Below are 20,202 nucleotides of genomic sequence, written 5' to 3'. Positions count from 1 at the left end.
TCCCTCCTGCTGGCCCACGTGCCCAGGACTGCGTTGCCTGCGGGGGCTCCCCTGCTGGCCCACGTGCCCAGGACCGCGTTACCTGCGGGGGGCTCCCTCCTGCTGGCCCACGTGCCCAGGACCGCGTTACCTGCGGGGGCTCCCCCCTGCTGGCCCACGTGCCCAGGACTGCGTTGCCTGCGGGGGCTCCCCTGCTGGCCCACGTGCCCAGGACCGCGTTACCTGCGGGGGCTCCCTCCTGCTGGCCCACGTGCCCAGGACCGCGTTACCTGCGGGGGCTCCCCTGCTGGCCCACGTGCCCAGGACCGCATTACCTGCGGGGGCTCCCCTGGGCAGGGCTGCGGAGACTTCATGCCTGCGTAGCCGACGGCAGCTGCAGGGCAGCTCCTGTTCCCGTGAACCCCACTGACACAGGCCCGTCCGCTGCTGCCACTGAGGTGGGGCTGCCCGCTGGCTCGGTGGCCCAGACGTCCTCCCAGCGGCACCATCGTGTACTGGCAGGAAGAGGACAGAAGGGCACTGCGAGGAAAACCCAGGTCCGTTGTATGTTCTGGAAGGACAGAAGGATAGAGATCTGTTAGGCCAAGGAGGCCTGGGCTGCTCGTAGAAGTCCCACATGAATCTCAGAAAACTCCGGACAACAGGGTCAGACGAGGCAGGCAGGGACCTGGCCCTGCCCCGGAGAGTACGGCCCTCAGAACAGTCTGCCTGTCACCCGTTTCTTCCTAACACCCAGACACTTTCTGCAGTGGAACGGGCGAGGAGCTACGCGGCCAGGGTTGAGGAGAAGGAGGTGGTGAGCGAAGGGGAGCAGAGTCTGGGCGAGGCAGCTTGGCCCGGTGCGGCCACTGAAGCAGAATTGGTGGCTAACAGATGATCTCAGGATGGGGGAGCTCCAGGCCGCCCGGGACCCAGAGGAGGGGCAGGAAGTGTCTGGAGGGAATAGGCAGGTACGTACAAACATGTGGTCAGAGCGGCAGCTTCAGACGTTAAAAGGAGTTGGAGCCAGATAAGTACTGAGCTCCCAAGACCCAGAGACCAACTCCCACTTCTTCATACTGTCCTCCACCGGCCAAGGTCCGCGCACTGGGAGGGCAAGGCCCTCGCGGGACCCGGGAGCGTGAGCTCCAGTTAATGGGAAGGAAGCAGGGCACCTCTGCTCCTGCCCTGGGGAGAGGCCGCCTTGGACGGCCGCCCCCCCTCCTCCTTCCCCCACCCTGGCCCCTTCCCCCGGGTGCGGAGGGGGCTCACTCACTCACTTTGCTTAGTCCAGGCCCTCCACAAGCAGAAGGGGATGAAGGCGACGATGATAAGGACGACAGAGCCCAGGACGACCCCGACAATCAGGTAGGGCAGGTCGCTGGAGCGCGCCACCATGGCCCCCGTGCCCGCGGGCCGCTCCATGGTTTCAGGGGCCGGTGGCTGAGGTGGAGCCGGAGTTGGCGGTGGGAGCCCACCAGGCAGGCCGGACTTCCGAGCTGTAATGATGAACAAAGCTCACATCAGCATCTCTTGCTTTCACAACAAAGAAAAAACATCTCCATTCCATGGGTGTGGAAAATGAGGTCAAAGTCACCATACAGGGACTGAAAACCCTTTATTAGATGCGTGTGGTGTCCCAGCTCTGCAGGAAATGGGCATCTAGTATGAACTCTGGAATTCCTGGAAAGAACCGACCCTTACATTTCAAAATACAACCTGAGCTAATCTGTGAGCCACGCACCAGAGTCCGACGGGGTCTTCTGGGCACAAGTGCTGTGGGGATGATGTGAAAGGAGAGCTGGTCGGCTTTGGGGAGAAAATATTTTTTAAATGTATGAAACCAGCAGGAGCAACGGGAAAGGAAGAATCTACCCATGAACCTGCTCTTCCCGGCAGGTCACGGGATGTGAAGTACTAGTACGACCTGAGTCACACTGCGGGGACACGGCTGTGTCCGGCTGGACTCCCTGGGACAGACAGTAACTGTGAAAAGCTGATTCAAAGGTGACAAGACGGTAAACATCTGGGCTTTGCTGTTATCAAGGTGTATCTGACACTGTTAATCCTCTTCACAGCTGTCCTCTCTTCTCTTTTCTTTCTTTTTTTTTTATTGAGAGATGGGGCAGCACAGAGACAGACTCCCAGCTTCTCTCAGGGGACACTAGCACTCCAATGTCTCAGAAGGCCCAGACTCAGGCTCCAGGGGGTTTCACCGTGCTTCATTCCCATAGGATCTGTTTCTCTTCCAGCCTTGCCCGTTACAGTGAGTGACCAAATCCCCTGTATGGTACAGCCAGCTGGAAGCCTCCAGGCCGACTCTGAGCACTGTTTTCTCTGCCAGCCTCCCATGCTGGCAGTCTGTCCTTACACACGCTTCCTCAGAAAGGACGCCCGAATCTGGCCCTTCTCTCCCCCTTTACTTCACGCCCCTGCTCTCTTCCCTGTGCAGTCACCAGGAACCCTTCTCAACGAACAAATCCAACGGGGACCCTCCTCCGCCTCACAGCCTGCAGGGTGCTCGGGGACCCAACACCCACCAACAGCACTGGCCTCTCCCCTGAGCCATAGACTGGGCTTCCCAGAGCCAGAGTCCCGAGCCACCTGGAGTCACACAGAGGTCTGTCCAGCCCCCCAGGCCACTCCCTCAGTCCTCCAGGAAGAAGCAATCCTTCCAGAAGGCCAGTGTGAAACCTTCTGTTCTTTGCCCAGGGCACTCTGTGTGCCACTCATATAGGAGTTTTGGCTGTGGCTGTATCTGCCTCCTCACTACCCTGTAGATGATGGGAGAGGCAGGAAGTGCACAGAGCAGGCACCCGGTATTGTTGAATAAGTGATGAACAGCAGTTCAAAGCTGGAGAGAGAATGTTGCCAACGATAGGCAAATGGGTTGTTTTCTCGTCTCTCTTCCTGTTCCTTGGGTGATTTCCTGATTTTGTTCTTTGCAATATACCTGCTTTATACACTTGCAGTATTTGCAAAATCTATCCACTTGACCAAAGTGCAAACATTAACAAGTTATGTGAATATGTTTACCATGTTTTAATGCAAAGAGTCTGGGCTTGTAATTAGATGAACTTGGTTCGAAGTATGTGCTACTGCTACCTGGCTGCATGATCTTGGTCAAGGTATATCATTTCCTATCCTGTCTCACGGGGTTGTAGTTAATTAAGTACACCAACGAATGTAAGCATCAAATGTTATAAGAATAAAGGGTTTATAGAAAGTTTCCAACCTAAAAATGGGTTCCATTCCATGAGTTTATGTACAAGTTAGTTTCCAAGTTCCCTGCAGCCTTCACAGTATAGCAGGCCATTCATACTTAGTACGAGGCACAGGCAAGTGAAGGGTTACAAACGACAGAGTGTAGGGGAACTTGGACAATAAGGAGGCTTCCTGGGCAGGGGACAGCAGCGAGGCGCACGGAACAGTGACTGCGCTGGTGTGCTGAGAGGAGCAAGGGGGAGCAGAGAACCGGAGACTCACCTTTGGTTTCACAGATCATCACGTTGCTGAACTCGCTCTCCCCCCCCTCGTTGAAGCACTGCATCTTAATGTCGTAGGAGGTCTCTGGCTGCAGGTGGCTTATCGAGTGCCAATATTTATCCCCTGGGAAGGGGAAGAAGAGAGTCACACGTGGAGATGTGTATCTGGTTTGCCTTGCCGCCAGTGCTGCTCAGACCCAGACAGGGCTGTGTGCTGGGGCTGGGGCCGCTGAGTGGCGCGGGCGGTCACACGGTGGAGGAACCCCAAAAGAAGTGTTCTGGGTTCCCTCCCAAGTTTCTGTTGTCCCAGCACCATGGGAAGGAAGCATGTGGGTTTGAGAACTCAGTGACCCCGAGTGTGTCATGAAGGAGTCAACAACATGGGGCACAGACGCTCTGGGTCACACCAGCCCAGATTTCATACTCGCACTAACACCGAGACCACCTGGCCAACAGAGGAACGGAAATCGTTTCTCACCTTCCACCATATCCTTCTTGTAGTCGCTGTCATTGTCACTGTCTGTGGGTCGGTAATAGATATAAAAGCCGTGGATCGGCGTGTTGTTGTTACTTGCTGGAATATACTACAGGGAATGGAGAAGAGACACACTGACAGTGGAACACAGACGTCACCAGGTGGGCACAACCACAGGGCGGTGGAATTTCATCCCAGCCTAGAGTACAAAATTCACGGGGGGGCCCCGGGCAGACGTTTCTGACGACATCCCCAACACTCTCTGGAGAATACTGTGGAGACCAACTCCCTTTATTAGCCTAGGGGTCCCCAGCCTTTGGAGACAGGAAAGTGCCATTTCCCCAAAGAGCTGGGTCCCCTCTGAACCTGCCTGGGTGGGGAGGAGGGGTGATGCCAGACAGACAGACACACTTAAGGGAGGCATTTCAGAAGCAAGGCTGAGGAAGAAAGGTAGCTCCTGCCCAGCACAAGGTCGCCCATCCTCCCGCTGCCGTCTGGGCAAGGCCGCCTACCATCCACTTGAGCATGATGGTGGTCTCGTTGACGGCGTCGGTGAAGGTGATGTACGGGCCCGCCACGGGACGCTCGTACACGCGGCCGCTGTAGCCGGACACCACGTAGGGCTGGGAGGGGGCGCTGGGCTCGCTCTCTCCCAGCATGTTCAGAGCCCGGACTCGGAACTTGTAGGAGGTGCCTGGTGAGAGAGACGCCCATTGAACCCAGGAGCTGTAGACACCTCCAACTTTCTCACGGCTCATTCCGGCCCCGGACCTGGAGGGAGCTTCTAGGAAGTCCTTCCCCCAAAAGCAAGCCCCAAGGGCCTCAGGAGAATTCCCACCCTCATCAGAAAGGAGCCACACAGGAGATGGCTCTGGACCCCGGAGGGAGGGAGGGAGGGAGAAGGGCTTGTGGGGCTGAGGTACCACCACCAAGTGCATCCAAAGAAGCCAGAGGCGGGTGGAGGATGAGCACTGAGACCCTCTGAAGCCCACACTCTCCTCTAGGTGGCTGGGGGGCAGCGTGGGGTAGTGGGGATGGGGATAGGGACAGCAGGTACAGGGCCAGGCCCCTACCTTTCTCTAGGCCGGTGATCTCCACAGAGAGCCGGGAGGGAGGGATAGCGCTGGTGGCTAGAACCCAGTCCCCCACTTTCTTTAGCTTCTTGTACTCCACACGGAAGGCCTGGATCGGGAAGCCACCATTCCCACGGGGAATCCAGGTCACATACACTGATGTCTCGGAGGCCATGGAGATCGTGGGCCTGTCTGGAGCTTCTGGGGCTGGAGGAAACCATACACAGGGAGGAAGGAAGTGGGAGGAAAACACGATGAGAAGATGGTTGTGCTGCAGCTGGGCCTGGCCTCTTCCTGATAAAGGCCTGTTCCTCCGCACAGCCTCCATCCCCTGGTGGCTGCACTGGGTCTTCCTAGAGCCACCTGAACGGTCCTCTCCAGGGAGGAGTCCTTGAGCTAAGCTGCTGGAAGCCACCCTCCTGCAGGGTCCGAGGATCGGGGAGTCAGGGACACCTGCTCTGCTCCCCACTGTCTCTGGGCCCTCACGGTCAGCAACCCCAGCCGTGGACTCCAGTGTTTTATTTGAAGAGTTCCAATCTCTATGTCCTCGTTGTGGTTAATTGGGGGAGACGCCAGGAAGATGTAGGGACTCCCGGACCCACAGAACCCAGGACCCATCCAGCCTTCAGCAGTGAGCGCTGAGGCAGGGAGCTGGCTCTAGTTACGACTGCCCCTCGGTCCTAGCGCTGGGGGCGGCCGGGGGCTTACGGGAGAGGCGGCCGTGGTCTGGCTGGCTGCTGCTCTGGGGGCTGGCTCCGGGGTCATCTCTCTGGATCTGCTGCTCCTTGCTGGCCATGATTTCAGGTTTGGACCGCCGTCCTGGGTAGAAATGGGTTGAGATCAGCAAGGGAGGGGGTATGCACTAGTTTCCCTTTCTGCTGGAGGCTCTGCCCGGGGTCTGCCAAGGAGACGCAAGCAACGCAGGGTGTTGGAAGGTCCCATTCTCAGCTCTGCCTGTGTCATGGTGTCACACCTGAGCAGAGAGGCCAGCTGCTGGCTCTCCTGCTGAGAGGTGTGACCTCAGCCTGGGCGCACAGACCACAGGGAGGCAGGATGGAGGGAAGGTGAACAGCTGGGACAAGGTGAGCAAGGCTTCCCACCAGGGCCTGGGAGGGTTCCCTCAGGCCTATGGAAACCCCAAGCTTGGGGCAACGATTGACGCTGACCAGTTCGGAAGGTGACCATGGCTGTCTGGCCTTCTCCCGCACAGTTGTAAGCTGCCATCTCCACTTCATACAAGCTCCCAGGGTCAAGTTTGGTGAGGGTCAGGCGGTGCTGGTTGGCTGGAATGCCAGAGATGGTCCAGTCATCCGAGGAGTTCGTGACCTGCTGGAGAAGGGGGCTGGTGTAAGGACCGGCATGTTGGCCTGGAGCTAGAGGCGGGCTGTAGTCTGCAAGGGAAGCAGACCTGAGCCCAAGAGGGTGGGGCTGGGGGTGGATGCAGGAGGAGAATGGTGGGGGTGCTGCAGGGTAGAGACTGGTCCAGCTGGCTCTGGGACAGTGAGGCCAGGCCCCCTGATGGCTCATCTAATAATCCCATCAAAGGAAACCCAGTGGAGAGGGTCCAAAGGCCTGACTATATACTGAGAACTTCTCCAAAGCCCTCTCTCTCAGAACCTCCATATTTAATTTTTCTCCTCCTTGCTCTATTTAAAGCCCATTTCCTTCCATTTGTATTCTAATAAGATGATGATGAGAATGACGATAAAAGCAGCTATACCAGTGGAGATGGCCACATTTGCCAAGTGTTGATTGACTACGTGCGAGGCATGAACCCACTTTCTATGTGCTATAAAGCGCTTTCAGGACAACAGCGTGAGAGAGACGGGAAACCTGCCAAAGGCCACATTGCTGGTCAATGCAGAAACCATGAGCATGTGCTCGCAATCATAACCTGTTTAGAAAGAAAAACTAGCTGGGAGTCGGAAAACCTTCCCTTCAATCCCGGTTGTGTTTCTTACTAGTTGTGTAACATAAGCAAGTTCCCTAACCTCTCTCAGACCTAAGCAGTTATTTTTTAAGAGAGGAGTGGAGACAGACAGACTCCTGCAGGTGCCCCCAAAAGGACCCACCCAGCAACCCGCACGGGTATCGTCAGCACCTGAGGCCGACCCTGGGAGCAAGGGAGCCATCCTCAGTGCCCGGGACAGTACTCAAACCAATCCAGCCACTGGCTGCTGGAGGTAAAGAGAGAGGGAGGGAGAGGGAGAGAAGCAGATGGCTGCTGCTTGCTTCTCTTGTGTGTCCTGACCAGGGATTGAACCCAGGATGTCAGCATGCCGGGCCGTCGGACTATCTACTGAGCCAACTGGCCAGGGCCCCTAAGCTTTTCATTTGTAAAGCAAGGCAAATAAAACCTCTCAGGTGATTCTGAAGATTAAATCTGGTGATTTAGTCAAGTGTTGAGCTTGGACCTGGACATACAGTAGGTTCCCAACAACTGCCTGGACCCCCTCCTGACTGTCCCACCCGCTCCGTTCAGTGACGGCTCTGCCATTTTCTCCTTCTCCTGGCTCCTGCCCTCAGTCCTTGCTTAGAACTTAAAAACTGTGAATGAACTGTAACAATTATGACTAATATTAATGGCTTCAAATTCCTAGCTCTTTAAAGAAAAAAAAATCACAATAAAGGAGCTGCAGGCCCCCCCACAGGCAGTGTGAGAGGCTGCTCCCCCTCGCAGCCCCCCTCTCAGGACAAAAGACGTAACTGCTGACTGTATCGGTCGGAGAGAGCCCGCTGGGGCCTGAGGCTGCGCTGTGCCCAAGGAATCAAACAGCTGGTAGGACGGCTCCCGGTCCCAACCAGAATACTCCTAAGGAGAACAAAACCTGCTATTCAAGGGACAGGGCTGGCCTGGGCTCATTAATGTCAGGCTTCCAGGATTTGTTCCAAGGGGAGAGATTTTACAAACTGAGAATCCCCAGTGGTGCTGGAAGCCCAAACACAGTAGCCCAGGGTCTGCAGATGCACCAGGAAGTGAAGCTTGCTTCACCGCGTGAGAAAGTGAGAACCAGCAAAATGATTCCCAGACTCCAGCAAGAGAAGGTGGCTGTGAAAACGCAGCCCAAACGCTTTTGTTATTTTCAAATTCTTTCCGATGTGATGATCATGAAGCCACATTAGTCCCTGAAGAAAGAACTGCTTTCAAGGCATCATTTCTGCCTTGGCAAACCCCACCCAACAGCTCCAAGCGCGCCCCCGGCGGGGCCTGGCAGGAGCCAGACCCAGCGGGAGCCCAGTCCTCTCACCTCCCCGGTGCCCCTCTCCTCGGCCCTCGCAGCTCTGGCCTCCAACTTCCACTGGGATCAGAAATGAAAATAAGAAACGGGACGGTAATTAGTTACCGTCACACAACGGAGAGGGAGAACGCGGCCTCAGCCTGGCGTTTCCAGATCGCCACGCACGGCTTTCGCTAGCCTGCCTCGTGGAGAGGCGGTTTCGTGGCCTCTTCTTGGCCTGAAAAGTATGATCCCTGCTCTCATGCTGCTCTTCTCTCCCAGGGAACATGAGCATCTGCCCTGATCTCTGTCTACAACTTGGAGGTGGAGGTGTCCGGTTACACGGGGAAATAAGGGTTAGGACCAGCCCTGCCCCATAACCTAGGCTGAACAATGTTGCTTTTTTTGTGAAAAACGTTTTCACCCCCTTTGCCTGCTGGCAATCAAGGGGCCAGCAGGCCAGGTGTTGATAAGAAACTGCCCTGCCTTGGCCCCATGCAGGGGGCAGCTTTGCCCTAGGTGTCTTTCTGACAACCTCGGCGTCTCTGTGGACAAGTCCTGACCCCGGCTCTCCCAGCAGAGCGCGTGAAGGGACAGAACAGTGTGAGCGCCGCTGGGGGCCAGAGCAGGAGAAACGGCCCCAGCGTCTCTGTGGACAAGTCCTGACCCCGGCTCTCCCAGCAGAGCGCGTGAAGGGAGAGAACAGTGTGAGCGCCGCTGGGGTCCAGCGCAGGGGAAACGGCCCCAGCGTCTCTGTGGACAAGTCCTGACCCCGGCTCTCCCAGCAGAGCGGGTGAAGGGAGAGAACAGAGTGTGAGCGCCGCTGGGGTCCAGCGCAGGGGAAACGGCCCCAGCGTCTCTGTGGACAAGTCCTGACCCCGGCTCTCCCAGCAGAGCGCGTGAAGGGAGAGAACAGAGTGTGAGCGCCGCCGGGGCCCAGAGAAGGGGAAACGGCTTCTCACAGCCGGCACTTAGCACCACGCAGGCCGGTGTGTGGTTTTTGTTTGTTTGTTTTTGGAGGTGGAAACATGAATTGATAAATATTTTTAGTTGCACATTCACATAGTTTCAAAATTTCTTCCAGCATTTTTATAAGCAAACAATGGAATGCAACATAAAATCTGGCATAGCAATATATTACTACTTATCAAATAAGATTTTTAAAAATCCATTTGAGAACACAATCGTCTACTGTCTAATGAATGACCTTAGAAAGAAAACGGTATGAGCCTGGGCTGAGCAGAAACGCTTCTCAGAGGCATTTTCCTACAAGGAATTTCAGGGTGACAGTGAGGGGGAACGCAGCCTTGAACCAGGATAACGGCCTGGGGTCCTATCCTGCTTCCGAGGACAAAGGGCCCCAGAGGACAGCTGGCTTGGCCCTGTCCTGTGCCAGTCCACCCTGACAGCGCCCCAAGCATTCGCCGGGACAGACTCCCTTCTGTCAAGGTCTGAACACGCGATGTGCTTGCAGCTCAAATGCCTGCTTGTCAACCTGAGCCATGATGAATCCTGAGAACTGAGGGGGTATTTTACAGTCCTTAGAGAAAATTCTTGCTCACAAATATTTGTTTTCCTGGCTCTCCAGCTAGCTGGCCATGCCAGGGTTCCTGTAGGTATGTACCCAGCAGAGCTTAGTTTGGTTAAAAAACAAAACATTAACAACAAATGACAGAAGGAAGAAGGGAGGATGGGTGATGGTGACAGGGAGACATTACGTCCCCTCTGGGAGCAGAGGCCGGTGGTGGCAGCTTCTGGGAAAGCCATGCATGGAGCTCAGACCTGAGGACAAGCACACAGCTTTGCCCTGGGCCTCTTAGGGTCCCAAAGGCCCCATGCAACCATCTTCCTAGGAGGCAGTGGGAAAGGACACTGGAGGGGACGGAAGGAAGGCTGTGAGCAACAGAGGGGCTCGGGGTCCAGGCACCAGGAGCTCAAGGGCGGACAGCTCACAGACAGAGACCTCCACCCAGCCTGAGAGGAGGCGGGCGCCATGCCAGGCATACCTTGCGGTGCTTCACCACATAGTAGAGGATCGGTGCTCGGCTGCCCCCGTCGTGCCGCGGCCGCCACACAAGCTCGTAAGAGTCCGTCTTGGAGGTGCGGGGTGAACTGAGGATGACGGGGGCCTCGGCCGGAGCCGCCGGCCCCCTATCTCCGGGGCACTGTGGGGAGGCCGGCTGCAGCGACGTGGGCGGCTGCTGGAGCCCCGGGTGCCCCCTCAGCATCTGGTCAGGGCTCCTGGGTCTGGAGGGCGGCACGGGCGAGGTGGCAGTGTGCAGTCTGGCACCCTGCCCTGGCCTCAGGGTTGTGCCTGGAGGACCAAGCAGGGAAGAGGAGAGAGGGAAGAGGGTATCAGTCCCCGATCACCTGCTGAGCTGCCCTCACCCCCCACGGAGAAAAAGGTCACAGAGGAGACCTGCTGGAGCAGGGAGAGCCCTCAGCTCAGGACCTGGCATGACCGTCAGCCCACTCCACTGGCCCTGGGAGAAGACAGCGGGGCGTGCCCCCGTCCTGCACCAGGGAAGGGCAGCCTCGTGTCCACGCCCAGGCCTCGTGCCAGGGCCCAGGTGCCGGTGGGTCAGCATTTCTGCAACCTGCTTGTTTTCCGGAGCCCACACACCAGCCTGGTCTGCAGCGAACTAACTCGATTTGCTGCTGAGGTGCAGGAGCCCTGTGCCCCCCTCCTCACGTCGAATACTGGGGGAGGGGGCACGCCCCTTTGCTATGGGAACTCAATGCCATGGCACAACGTGGGCCTTCTCCTACGCCCCTGCATAGACTGGGAAATGTGAGACAATGACGCCAACTGGAAATGCTGCCGAGGAGCCAGGAGGGGCCGCACTTCCCTCAGGAGGTGTCCACAGACGCCGCCATGGTCAGGTTTTCCTCTCCCTGACCTCCTGCTCCACGGGAGGTTGGCAGCTGGTAATGTTGACTCAGCAGTTCACGCTCTGTCACTGTATTTTCCTCCTATTATTTCCTTGGTAAATTTTATCTCCTCCATGAAAAACTTCTTGAGCCTGACTACTTCTGTGATGTCCCTCTGCATCCCCCAGGTGACCCAACCCGCTGCTGCACAGGCCGTGACTGCCCCGTCGCTACAGGCACGGGCGGAGGTAAAGCGAGCTGGAGACACGCTTGCCTCCCTGTGCTCTAGAGCAGTGCTTGTCAGATGGGGTTTGATGGAGCCCTATGAACCCACAGGCTCTAAAAAGTAATTAAAAGCTGTTTTTAAATTATAAATACAAGTTAAATGGGTCAGTTTCACTAGTGAGAAATCTGCACTTCTGACTTACTAATAAGTAAATATAAATTTGAACTTACAGCTAGAGGCCACTTTTATTTGTTTTCGGTGTTGGGGTTCTATGTTGCACTTCACCTGAGAGAAGGGTTCTGGGAACACTCAGAGCAGCTCTCGGCCCCCGTGTTGCACTCACCCGGCCGGGCGGTCCTCAGCTGGACCACAGCGTGGGCACTCCCAACTTCGTTCTCGGCCATGCACTGGTAGACACCTTCGTCCTCAGGCCCCACGCTGACCACCCGCAGGGCCCTACGGGACAGTCGGAGGCGCTGGCTGGAGGCGAGGGGCACGGCATTCCTCAACCACAGCACTGAGGGCGGGGGGTTCCCGCGCACCTCACAGGTGAGCTTGGCACTCTGGCCCCACGGGATGACCAGCTGGGACAGCTCCACAGTGACCTCGGGGGGTTCTGCCGGGAAACCAGAGCAGGGGTGAGAGAGGCCGAGTCTCTCCATCCATGGCCCGACAGGCTGGGGAGGGGACCGTGGTCAGGAGAGGCTCCCTCCTTCCCTGTAGCTGTTGACGGGGGAAAGGAATGGTCCCCCATCTCCTCCATCAGAGCCACAACAGGAAAGGGTAGACAGAGGGCTGCCAGCCCCTATCCCCTCATCCCTGGGATCCAAGGATCTCCACCTGTCTCAGTACTCCTCTGTCACTCGCCGGGCATGTGACCCTGAACCTGGGGTTATGAGCGTCTAGAAAAGCATGCAGACCGAAGAGAAGGTTAAGGAGAAAAGTTCCGCAGGAGACACTCACCAAACACCTGGACGCTGTAGCGGATGACTGCGGCCCCGGGCGCCCCAACCCCGTTGTCAGCCATGCAGCGGTAGGTCCCGGAGTCCTTCTCACTGGTAGTGTCGATGAGCAGGTTGCTCAGCAGGAAACGCGTCTTGTTATAGCCCGTGACACTGGACCCATCCTTGGCCCAGGTGACCCGTGGGGGTGGGATCCCACTGGCCACACACTCCAGGATGAGACTCTGGCCTTTGGTGACAATGATGGTCTGGGCCTCTGGGGGGTAGATGATGCGGGCAGCTTCGGCAGTGGAGCCTGGAGGGGCAGGAGGGGAAGAGCAGTGTGTGGGACCAGGACTTGGTGTAGGGAATCCCTTTTGTGCTACTCTGGGTGACCTGGACCCGGACCCAGACCCAGACCCAGGAGACAGTCCCAGAGATCACGGATTTGGAATCCATGATCATGATCATTTGGATCCATGAGATCATGGATCAAGGGCTTATGGCCTATGTAAAGTGGAACAAGTTACTTAATTCCCCTGGGCCTTGGTTTTTTCTTTTTTTTAATTAAGTGAAAGCAGGGGAGGCAAAAAGACAGACTCGCACATGCACCCTGACCAGGATCCACTTGCAAGCCCCCTATGGACAATGCTCTGCTCCACTGATGCACAACTGAACTATTTTTAGTGCCTGAGGGTGAGGACTTGGAGCTATCCTCAGCATGGGAGGAGGGACTTGCTCAAAAGAGGGAGGGGGGGAGAAGCAGATAGTTGCTTCTCCTGTGTGCCCTGACCAAGAATCCAATCTGGTACATCCATACACTGGGGCAATGCTCTACCACTGAGCAAACTGGCTAGGGTCAGGCCTTGTTTTACTTATGAGAAACAAGGACTTCCTTCAGGGCTGTTACAATAAGAAATGGATCACAGCGGAGTAGCATCGTGGACAAAGCATATGCATGGGTAACTATGTGTGTTGGCAGAGAGAGATGAGGGGGTGCACAGAGGAACAACTTAAATGGCGCAGGTGATTTTTCTTGCAGTCAGTCAGTGGGCTCTTAGACAGGATGAGATGGGATACAAGGACCCATGATGTACCTCAAATCCCACTCATGAGTCTCAGTACCCAAGTGTTTCCCACAGCATGAGCTCTCACAGTGAGCATCTTGCTGAGCTGAGCAGGACCTGTGGTTTGAAGATGTGCATTTCTCATATTGCGAGGTCCCCAAAGCTAATCAACTACTTCATTAGGTTCTCAGCTGAGGAAGCAGTGATATTTTTTTCAACGCTGGGGTAGAGACCAGGTAGAATTTATTGAGAGAAGCATATTGCTTTCCAATGTGCCACCTTCCACGGGGATCTTCAAGTAGCAAGTTGACTATTTGTGATTTTGCTTTATGTGCCAACCAAGAACAGATAAGGTTTTATAAGACCTAAAACTCATATGACATGGGAGGTCCTCTTTAGAAAAAAGAATACAAAATTACAGATACAAAATTAGGCAAGTGAGGAACCACTGAAATTTTGCTTCATTAACTTCACAGTAAATTGGTCTTTGGTGCTGACTCTAAAACCTAATTTCACATTCGGATGTCACTTAACAGTCTAGAAAAGTCTAGAAAAGAGCCTGGTGCATAGAATGTGCTCAGCAAAGGCAGCTGTTTTCATATAAATAGGAGCGTGTATGGGCCTCGATGGATTTTCACCAGAGGGAGGTGTTGGGCAAACTTCTGCAGTGTGGACTGGTGGCCTCAACACGGGCACAAGGGTGCCATCCTCTTCCCTCTGCATCCGCTGTCCGCTGCTGAGTGCCAGACCGCCCTGCTCCAGCCCGCACAGCTCAGCCGATCCCGGCCTTTGCAAGTTAGCCAGCGAAGGAAAGCTCTCCAGCAGGCAGGAGTCAGGCGGTGACCCCACAGTGCTCTGATGTGAGTGACCAGAAACACAGCTCCTGCCTGTCGGGGAGAGTCCCCCATTCCGGCTGAGCCCTGCATGTCCCACTAGCCGGAGCCCCACAACCCTCACTGCCTCCAGGGGAACACAAAGCCGGAGCCCAGGCTGCAGCAGCCCGGCTCCCCCCGAGCTCCGCCAGCGAGACCCTCCCTTACGGCGCACGCGCAGCCTGTCGCTGGAGCCCGAGGTCTTCACTTCCTGCGTCACTGGGTTGTAGGCGGCGCACTTGTACGTGCCCTCGTCCTCCCGGCTGGCGTTCACTATCTGGAGGTTCCCCGACGGCATGATCAGGTAGTTGTCTGAGGAAGAACCGGGGAAGGGGGCCTGGGGTCAGTCTGTGCCTAAAATACCGCACCCAACAGGGGAGGAGCCGGGACCTGGACACCTGCACCCCAAGGAGCCCACACAGAAAAGGCTCTTCTCCCCAGAGATCCTCGCACCCGGTGGGACAGAGGGCCGGGCAGTGAAAACCACCAAAGAACCAGCTAACTGCTTGGCTGAGTTAGTACAGTACATAGCTCTGCGGAAGAACATCTTATACTTTCAAGGGAGCTGGGGTAGGCTGAAGGGCAGCAGGATGTGGGGTCGGCCAGACCTGGCCTCAAACTGTGGCCCTGCCTGGACTAATCTTGGGCAAGGTGATTTACCTCACAGGTTTTGTTCCCCTTGTTTCTAAAACGGTGTAAGGTATACTGCCTCGGCCACTGTAAGGATTAGGGGCCCCTGCAGCATACATGGGAGACAAGATGATCATTCCCGCGAGCCAGCAGGATGGGGGGGAATCTGACTGTAGAATTTCCCGCATTCTGTCACAGTCAGAACTCTGAGCCACCTCTTGAGTTTCTGCAACCAGGGAGGAAGTCTAGCCCCCAACCACCACCCTGCCCACGAATGCCACGGGAGCCCTTTTCTCTGCACTGCGGGCGTGCTAGGCTGTCTGCGTCTGCGCCAGGGCAGCCAGGGGGCGGGCCCCCAGGGCTGCGTCCAGCTTCCCTCACCCGGAGAGATTCACACTGCTGGACACACCAGGGACTTCCGGCCAGGCAAATCACTGGCCCTCCGCTCTGAGCTTTCTGGTGGCCTGCCCTGGAAATCCCGGTGTCCCTGTGCTCTGAGCTCACCAGCCTGGTCCTGCCTATCCCCGGGTGCGAGCTACTCAGGCAAATGCCGGACAGAATGGGAAAAGCCCTTGACCCTTGTGGGCTGGGCAGGCCTCGGGGGTGGTAGGTATCAGTGCTGTCTTCTGTCTCTAGATATTCCTGAGAGGCAGGTTTAGGGTTTTTACCCTTTCATAAATTAGTTTTTTGTATTTTCTATAATGAACATATAGAAAAACCAGACTTTTTCATAACCAGAAAAAGTTAATAAGAATACTTTAAAGCTTATAGCAGGGGTCCCCAAACTTTTTACACAGGGGGCCAGTTCACTGTCCCTCAGACCATTGGAGGGCCGGACTATAAAAAAAAAACTATGAACAAATCCCTATGCACACTGCACATATCTTATTTTAAAGTAAAAAAAAAAAAAAAAACCAAAACGGGAACAAATACAATATTTAAAATAAAGAACAAATAAATTTAAATCAACAAACTGACCAGTATTTCAATGGGAACTATGCTCCTCTCACTGACCACCAATGAAAGAGGTGCCCCTTCCGGAAGTGCAGCAGGGCCGGATAAATGGCCTCAGGGGGCCGCATGCGGCCCACGGGCCGTAGTTTGGGGACCCCTAGCTTATAGGGTAGTTTAAAAGGTATACATTTTGAGCTGTGAGGTCCAGCCAGTAGGGTCTCCTTGGCCATGAGAGCAGGGTCAGTTGTGGACAAAACATCCTGCCTCCCTGCTGGCACTCTGTGGACCGCAGTTTGGCCTCCCCTGAGACGGGCATTACCAGGAACACGCAGAAGGGGAAACACTCAGCTTCCACTGAAACACTGCTCTGCTGCAGGAGGATGAGCTCCAGCTCCCCCCACTCTGCAGCTGCCCACTGAAAGGCTGCTCTGCTGCAGGAGGATGAGCTCCAGCTCCCCCCACTCTGCAGCTGCCCACTGAAAGGCTGCTCTGCTGCAGGAGGGTGAGCTCCAGCTCCCCCCACTCTGCAGCTGCCCACTGAAACACTGCTCTGCTGCAGGAGGACGAGCAGCTCCCTCCACCCTGCAGCTGCCCACTGAAACACTGCTCTGCTGCAGGAGGATGAGCTCCAGCTCCCCCCACTCTGCAGCTGCCCACTGAAACACTGCTCTGCTGCAGGAGGATGAGCTCCAGCTCGCCCACTCTGCAGCTGCCCACTGAAACACTGCTCTGCTGCAGGAGGATGAGCTCCAGCTCCCCCCACTCTGCAGCTGCCCACTGAAACACTGCTCTGCTGCAGGAGGATGAGCTCCAGCTCCCCCCACTCTGCAGCTGCCCACTGAAACACTGCTCTGCTGCAGGAGGATGAGCAGCTCCCCCACTCTGCAGCTGCCCACTGAAACACTGCTCTGCTGCAGGAGGATGAGCTCCAGCTCCCCCCACTGTGCAGCTGCCCACTGAAACACTGCTCTGCTGCAGGAGGATGAGCTCCAGCTCCCCCACTCTGCAGCTGCCCACTGAAACACTGCTCTGCTGCAGGAGGATGAGCAGCTCCCCCACTCTGCAGCTGCCCACTGAAACACTGCTCTGCTGCAGGAGGATGAGCAGCTCCCCCCACTCTGCAGCTGCCCACTGAAACACTGCTCTGCTGCAGGAGGATGAGCTCCAGCTCCCCCACTCTGCAGCTGCCCACTGAAACACTGCTCTGCTGCAGGAGGGTGAGCTCCAGCTCCCCCCACTCTGCAGCTGCCCACTGAAACACTGCTCTGCTGCAGGAGGATGAGCTCCAGCTCCCCCACTCTGCAGCTGCCCACTGAAACACTGCTCTGCTGCAGAAGGATGAGCTCCAGCTCCCAGCACTCTGCAGCTGCCCACTGAAACACTGCTCTGCTGCAGGAGGGTGAGCTCCAGCTCCCCCCACTCTGCAGCTGCCCACTGAAACACTGCTCTGCTGCAGGAGGATGAGCTCCAGCTCCCCCACTCTGCAGCTGCCCACTGAAACACTGCTCTGCTGCAGGAGGATGAGCTCCAGCTCCCCCACTCTGCAGCTGCCCACTGAAACACTGCTCTGCTGCAGGAGGATGAGCTCCAGCTCCCAGCACTCTGCAGCTGCCCACTGAAACACTGCTCTGCTGCAGGAGGATGAGCTCCAGCTCCCCCCACTCTGCAGCTGCCCACTGAAACACTGCTCTGCTGCAGGAGGATGAGCTCCAGCTCCCCCCACTCTGCAGCTGCCCACTGAAACACTGCTCTGCTGCAGGAGGATGAGCTCCAGCTCCCCCCCACTCTGCAGCTGCCCACTGAAACACTGCTCTGCTGCAGGAGGATGAGCTCCAGCTCCCCCCACTCTGCAGCTGCCCACTGAAACACTGCTCTGCTGCAGGAGGATGAGCTCCAGCTCCCCCCACTCTGCAGCTGCCCACTGAAACACTGCTCTGCTGCAGGAGGATGAGCAGCTCCCCCACTCTGCAGCTGCCCACTGAAACACTGCTCTGCTGCAGGAGGATGAGCTCCAGCTCCCAGCACTCTGCAGCTGCCCACTGAAACACTGCTCTGCTGCAGGAGGATGAGCTCCAGCTCCCCCCACTCTGCAGCTGCCCACTGAAACACTGCTCTGCTGCAGGAGGATGAGCTCCAGCTCCCCCCACTCTGCAGCTGCCCACTGAAACACTGCTCTGCTGCAGGAGGATGAGCAGCTCCCCCACTCTGCAGCTGCCCACTGAAACACTGCTCTGCTGCAGGAGGATGAGCTCCAGCTCCCCCCACTCTGCAGCTGCCCACTGAAACACTGCTCTGCTGCAGGAGGATGAGCAGCTCCCACCACTCTGCAGCTGCCCACTGAAACACTGCTCTGCTGCAGGAGGATGAGCTCCAGCTCCCCCCACTCTGCAGCTGCCCACTGAAACACTGTTCTGCTGCAGGAGGATGAGCAGCTCCCCCCACTCTGCAGCTGCCCACTGAAACACTGCTCTGCTGCAGGAGGATGAGCAGCTCCCCCCACTCTGCAGCTGCCCACTGAAACACTGCTCTGCTGCAGGAGGATGAGCTCCAGCTCCCCCCACTCTGCAGCTGCCCACTGAAACACTGCTCTGCTGCAGGAGGATGAGCAGCTCCCCCCACTCTGCAGCTGCCCACTGAAACACTGCTCTGCTGCAGGAGGATGAGCAGCTCCCAGCACTCTGCAGCTGCCCACTGAAACACTGCTCTGCTGCAGGAGGATGAGCTCCAGCTCCCCCACTCTGCAGCTGCCCACTGAAACACTGCTCTGCTGCAGGAGGACGAGCAGCTCCCTCCACCCTGCAGCTGCCCACTGAAACACTGCTCTACTGCAGGAGGATGAGCTCCAGCTCCCCCCACTCTGCAGCTGCCCACTGAAACACTGCTCTACTGCAGGAGGATGAGCTCCAGCTCCCCCACTCTGCAGCTGCCCACTGAAACACTGTTCTGCTGCAGGAGGATGAGCAGCTCCCACCACTCTGCAGCTGCAGGAGTGGCTGAGTTGGTCAGGCAGCCTGTGTGTCTGGTGGCTGGGCTCACATGGGGAGGACATCTGGAACCCTGTGCTGACGACCCTGATCAGAGGGTGGCAGCTCAGCAACATCTTCCAGGGCCTCAAAGGACAAAGAAGTTCCTCGTGACAGGGCAGAAGACCTCCATAATAGAAGCCAGTGCCTGTGGGATCCTTCAGGGCTACATATCAAGGTCGACGACAGCTGCCCAGCATGAGAGGGGACTGCCATGTGTCGACGGGGGTTTGGGAGGCAGTGATCATGGGCAGCGGACTCCTCTTCTGGCCTCGGCCTCTGGCTCCTGCTTGCTCACCTCTGGATGCCTCCAGCCACTCTTGTTTGACGCTGTATCGGACCTGGGCTTTTGGGTGGCTCTCAGGAAGGTGGCAGGCGATGACTGCTGTGTTGCCCTCATCTACTTCTATCACGTGCTGCACATCTAACTTGAAGTCCTGGAGATCTGTGGAGAGAAGGGAAGGGGTGGCTGGGCCTCAATGGAGAAAACACGCAATGTCTCAGGGTCCTTTTAGTCACAACAGACACCTGTGGAACCTCACACACTGGGGGCTTTCTGAGGGTTCTCCAAGGCCTTCCTCTAGCCTTTTGTTGTCTGTGAGAGTTAGAATGGAATGTGTGGCATGGAAGTCCAGCGTGGTGTATATAAGCTGCGGAGTTTCCCCAGGAGGTGCCTGTGGTGCAGACCAGCCTCTTTTATTACACTGAGATGGGGGCAAGTCAGCCAGGCCCATTGGACCTACTAAACCTGGTCAGGGTCAAGGCACAAATGTTCTGGCACAGCTCAGCTAATGGAGACCGAAAGAACCATAAAAGAGAATGCCAACATCTTCTCCAGTTCAACCTGGTTTTCTCAGACATCCACAGTGAAAAGGGACAGGCCCAAGATTTAGCGCAGTTATCAACCATGGTTATAACCAAAGGCAATTGGTTGCTACCTGGGAGCTCATACCTGCATCACGGCTAATACGTTCTCAGGGCTGGGGTGGGGATCTGTGGATACCCTAAAGGTTTTCTAAGGCAAAGACGGACCTCCCTGGCGTGGTTTAATGGCAGGGGAATAGGGGGAGCCAAGGTTCCTGACACTGGGCTGCAGTCCCTGGCAGCACAGGCGCTGTATCTCCCAGGTTGGCACAGTGACGAGAAGACTGCGATCTAAACCGAGAGAGGATAGAGCTCCACCTGGAACAGAAGCAGGGTGCTTCCCCACCAACCCGATAGTCCAGATTACAAAGCTCTCTGTGTTGGAGCCCAGTCACTGATGTTGTTGGACAGAATGGGCCCTCTGTGCAACAAAACCACATTTCAAATCTGGTTTTCAGAACAGCAGCTGAATTTAACTTAAGAGAGAAAAATAAAACTAATGGAGAGTAAGATAAGACAGATGA

At 56.4% G+C, this 20,202-nt stretch overlaps 1 protein-coding gene across 1 annotated transcript in view; it reads right to left on the bottom strand.

Annotated features, from left to right (window-relative positions):
* Positions 1 to 20,202, bottom strand: part of BOC (BOC cell adhesion associated, oncogene regulated) — an 80,910-nt gene that overhangs the window by 4,394 nt on the left and 56,314 nt on the right. Inside the window, 13 exon segments of the mRNA XM_066240921.1 lie at positions 315 to 550; positions 1,260 to 1,478; positions 3,466 to 3,588; positions 3,943 to 4,048; positions 4,452 to 4,633; positions 5,013 to 5,219; positions 5,721 to 5,831; positions 6,179 to 6,338; positions 10,237 to 10,544; positions 11,671 to 11,943; positions 12,291 to 12,584; positions 14,376 to 14,519; positions 19,113 to 19,259. Of these exon segments, the coding sequence (XP_066097018.1) occupies positions 315 to 550; positions 1,260 to 1,478; positions 3,466 to 3,588; positions 3,943 to 4,048; positions 4,452 to 4,633; positions 5,013 to 5,219; positions 5,721 to 5,831; positions 6,179 to 6,338; positions 10,237 to 10,544; positions 11,671 to 11,943; positions 12,291 to 12,584; positions 14,376 to 14,519; positions 19,113 to 19,259 (2,510 nt within the window).

The sequence above is a fragment of the Saccopteryx bilineata genome, chromosome 8 (genome assembly GCF_036850765.1).
Source record: "Saccopteryx bilineata isolate mSacBil1 chromosome 8, mSacBil1_pri_phased_curated, whole genome shotgun sequence".
Taxonomy (NCBI): domain Eukaryota; kingdom Metazoa; phylum Chordata; class Mammalia; order Chiroptera; family Emballonuridae; genus Saccopteryx; species Saccopteryx bilineata.
Note: the sequence above shows the minus strand (reverse complement) of the source record. Positions and strands in the feature narration are given on the sequence as shown.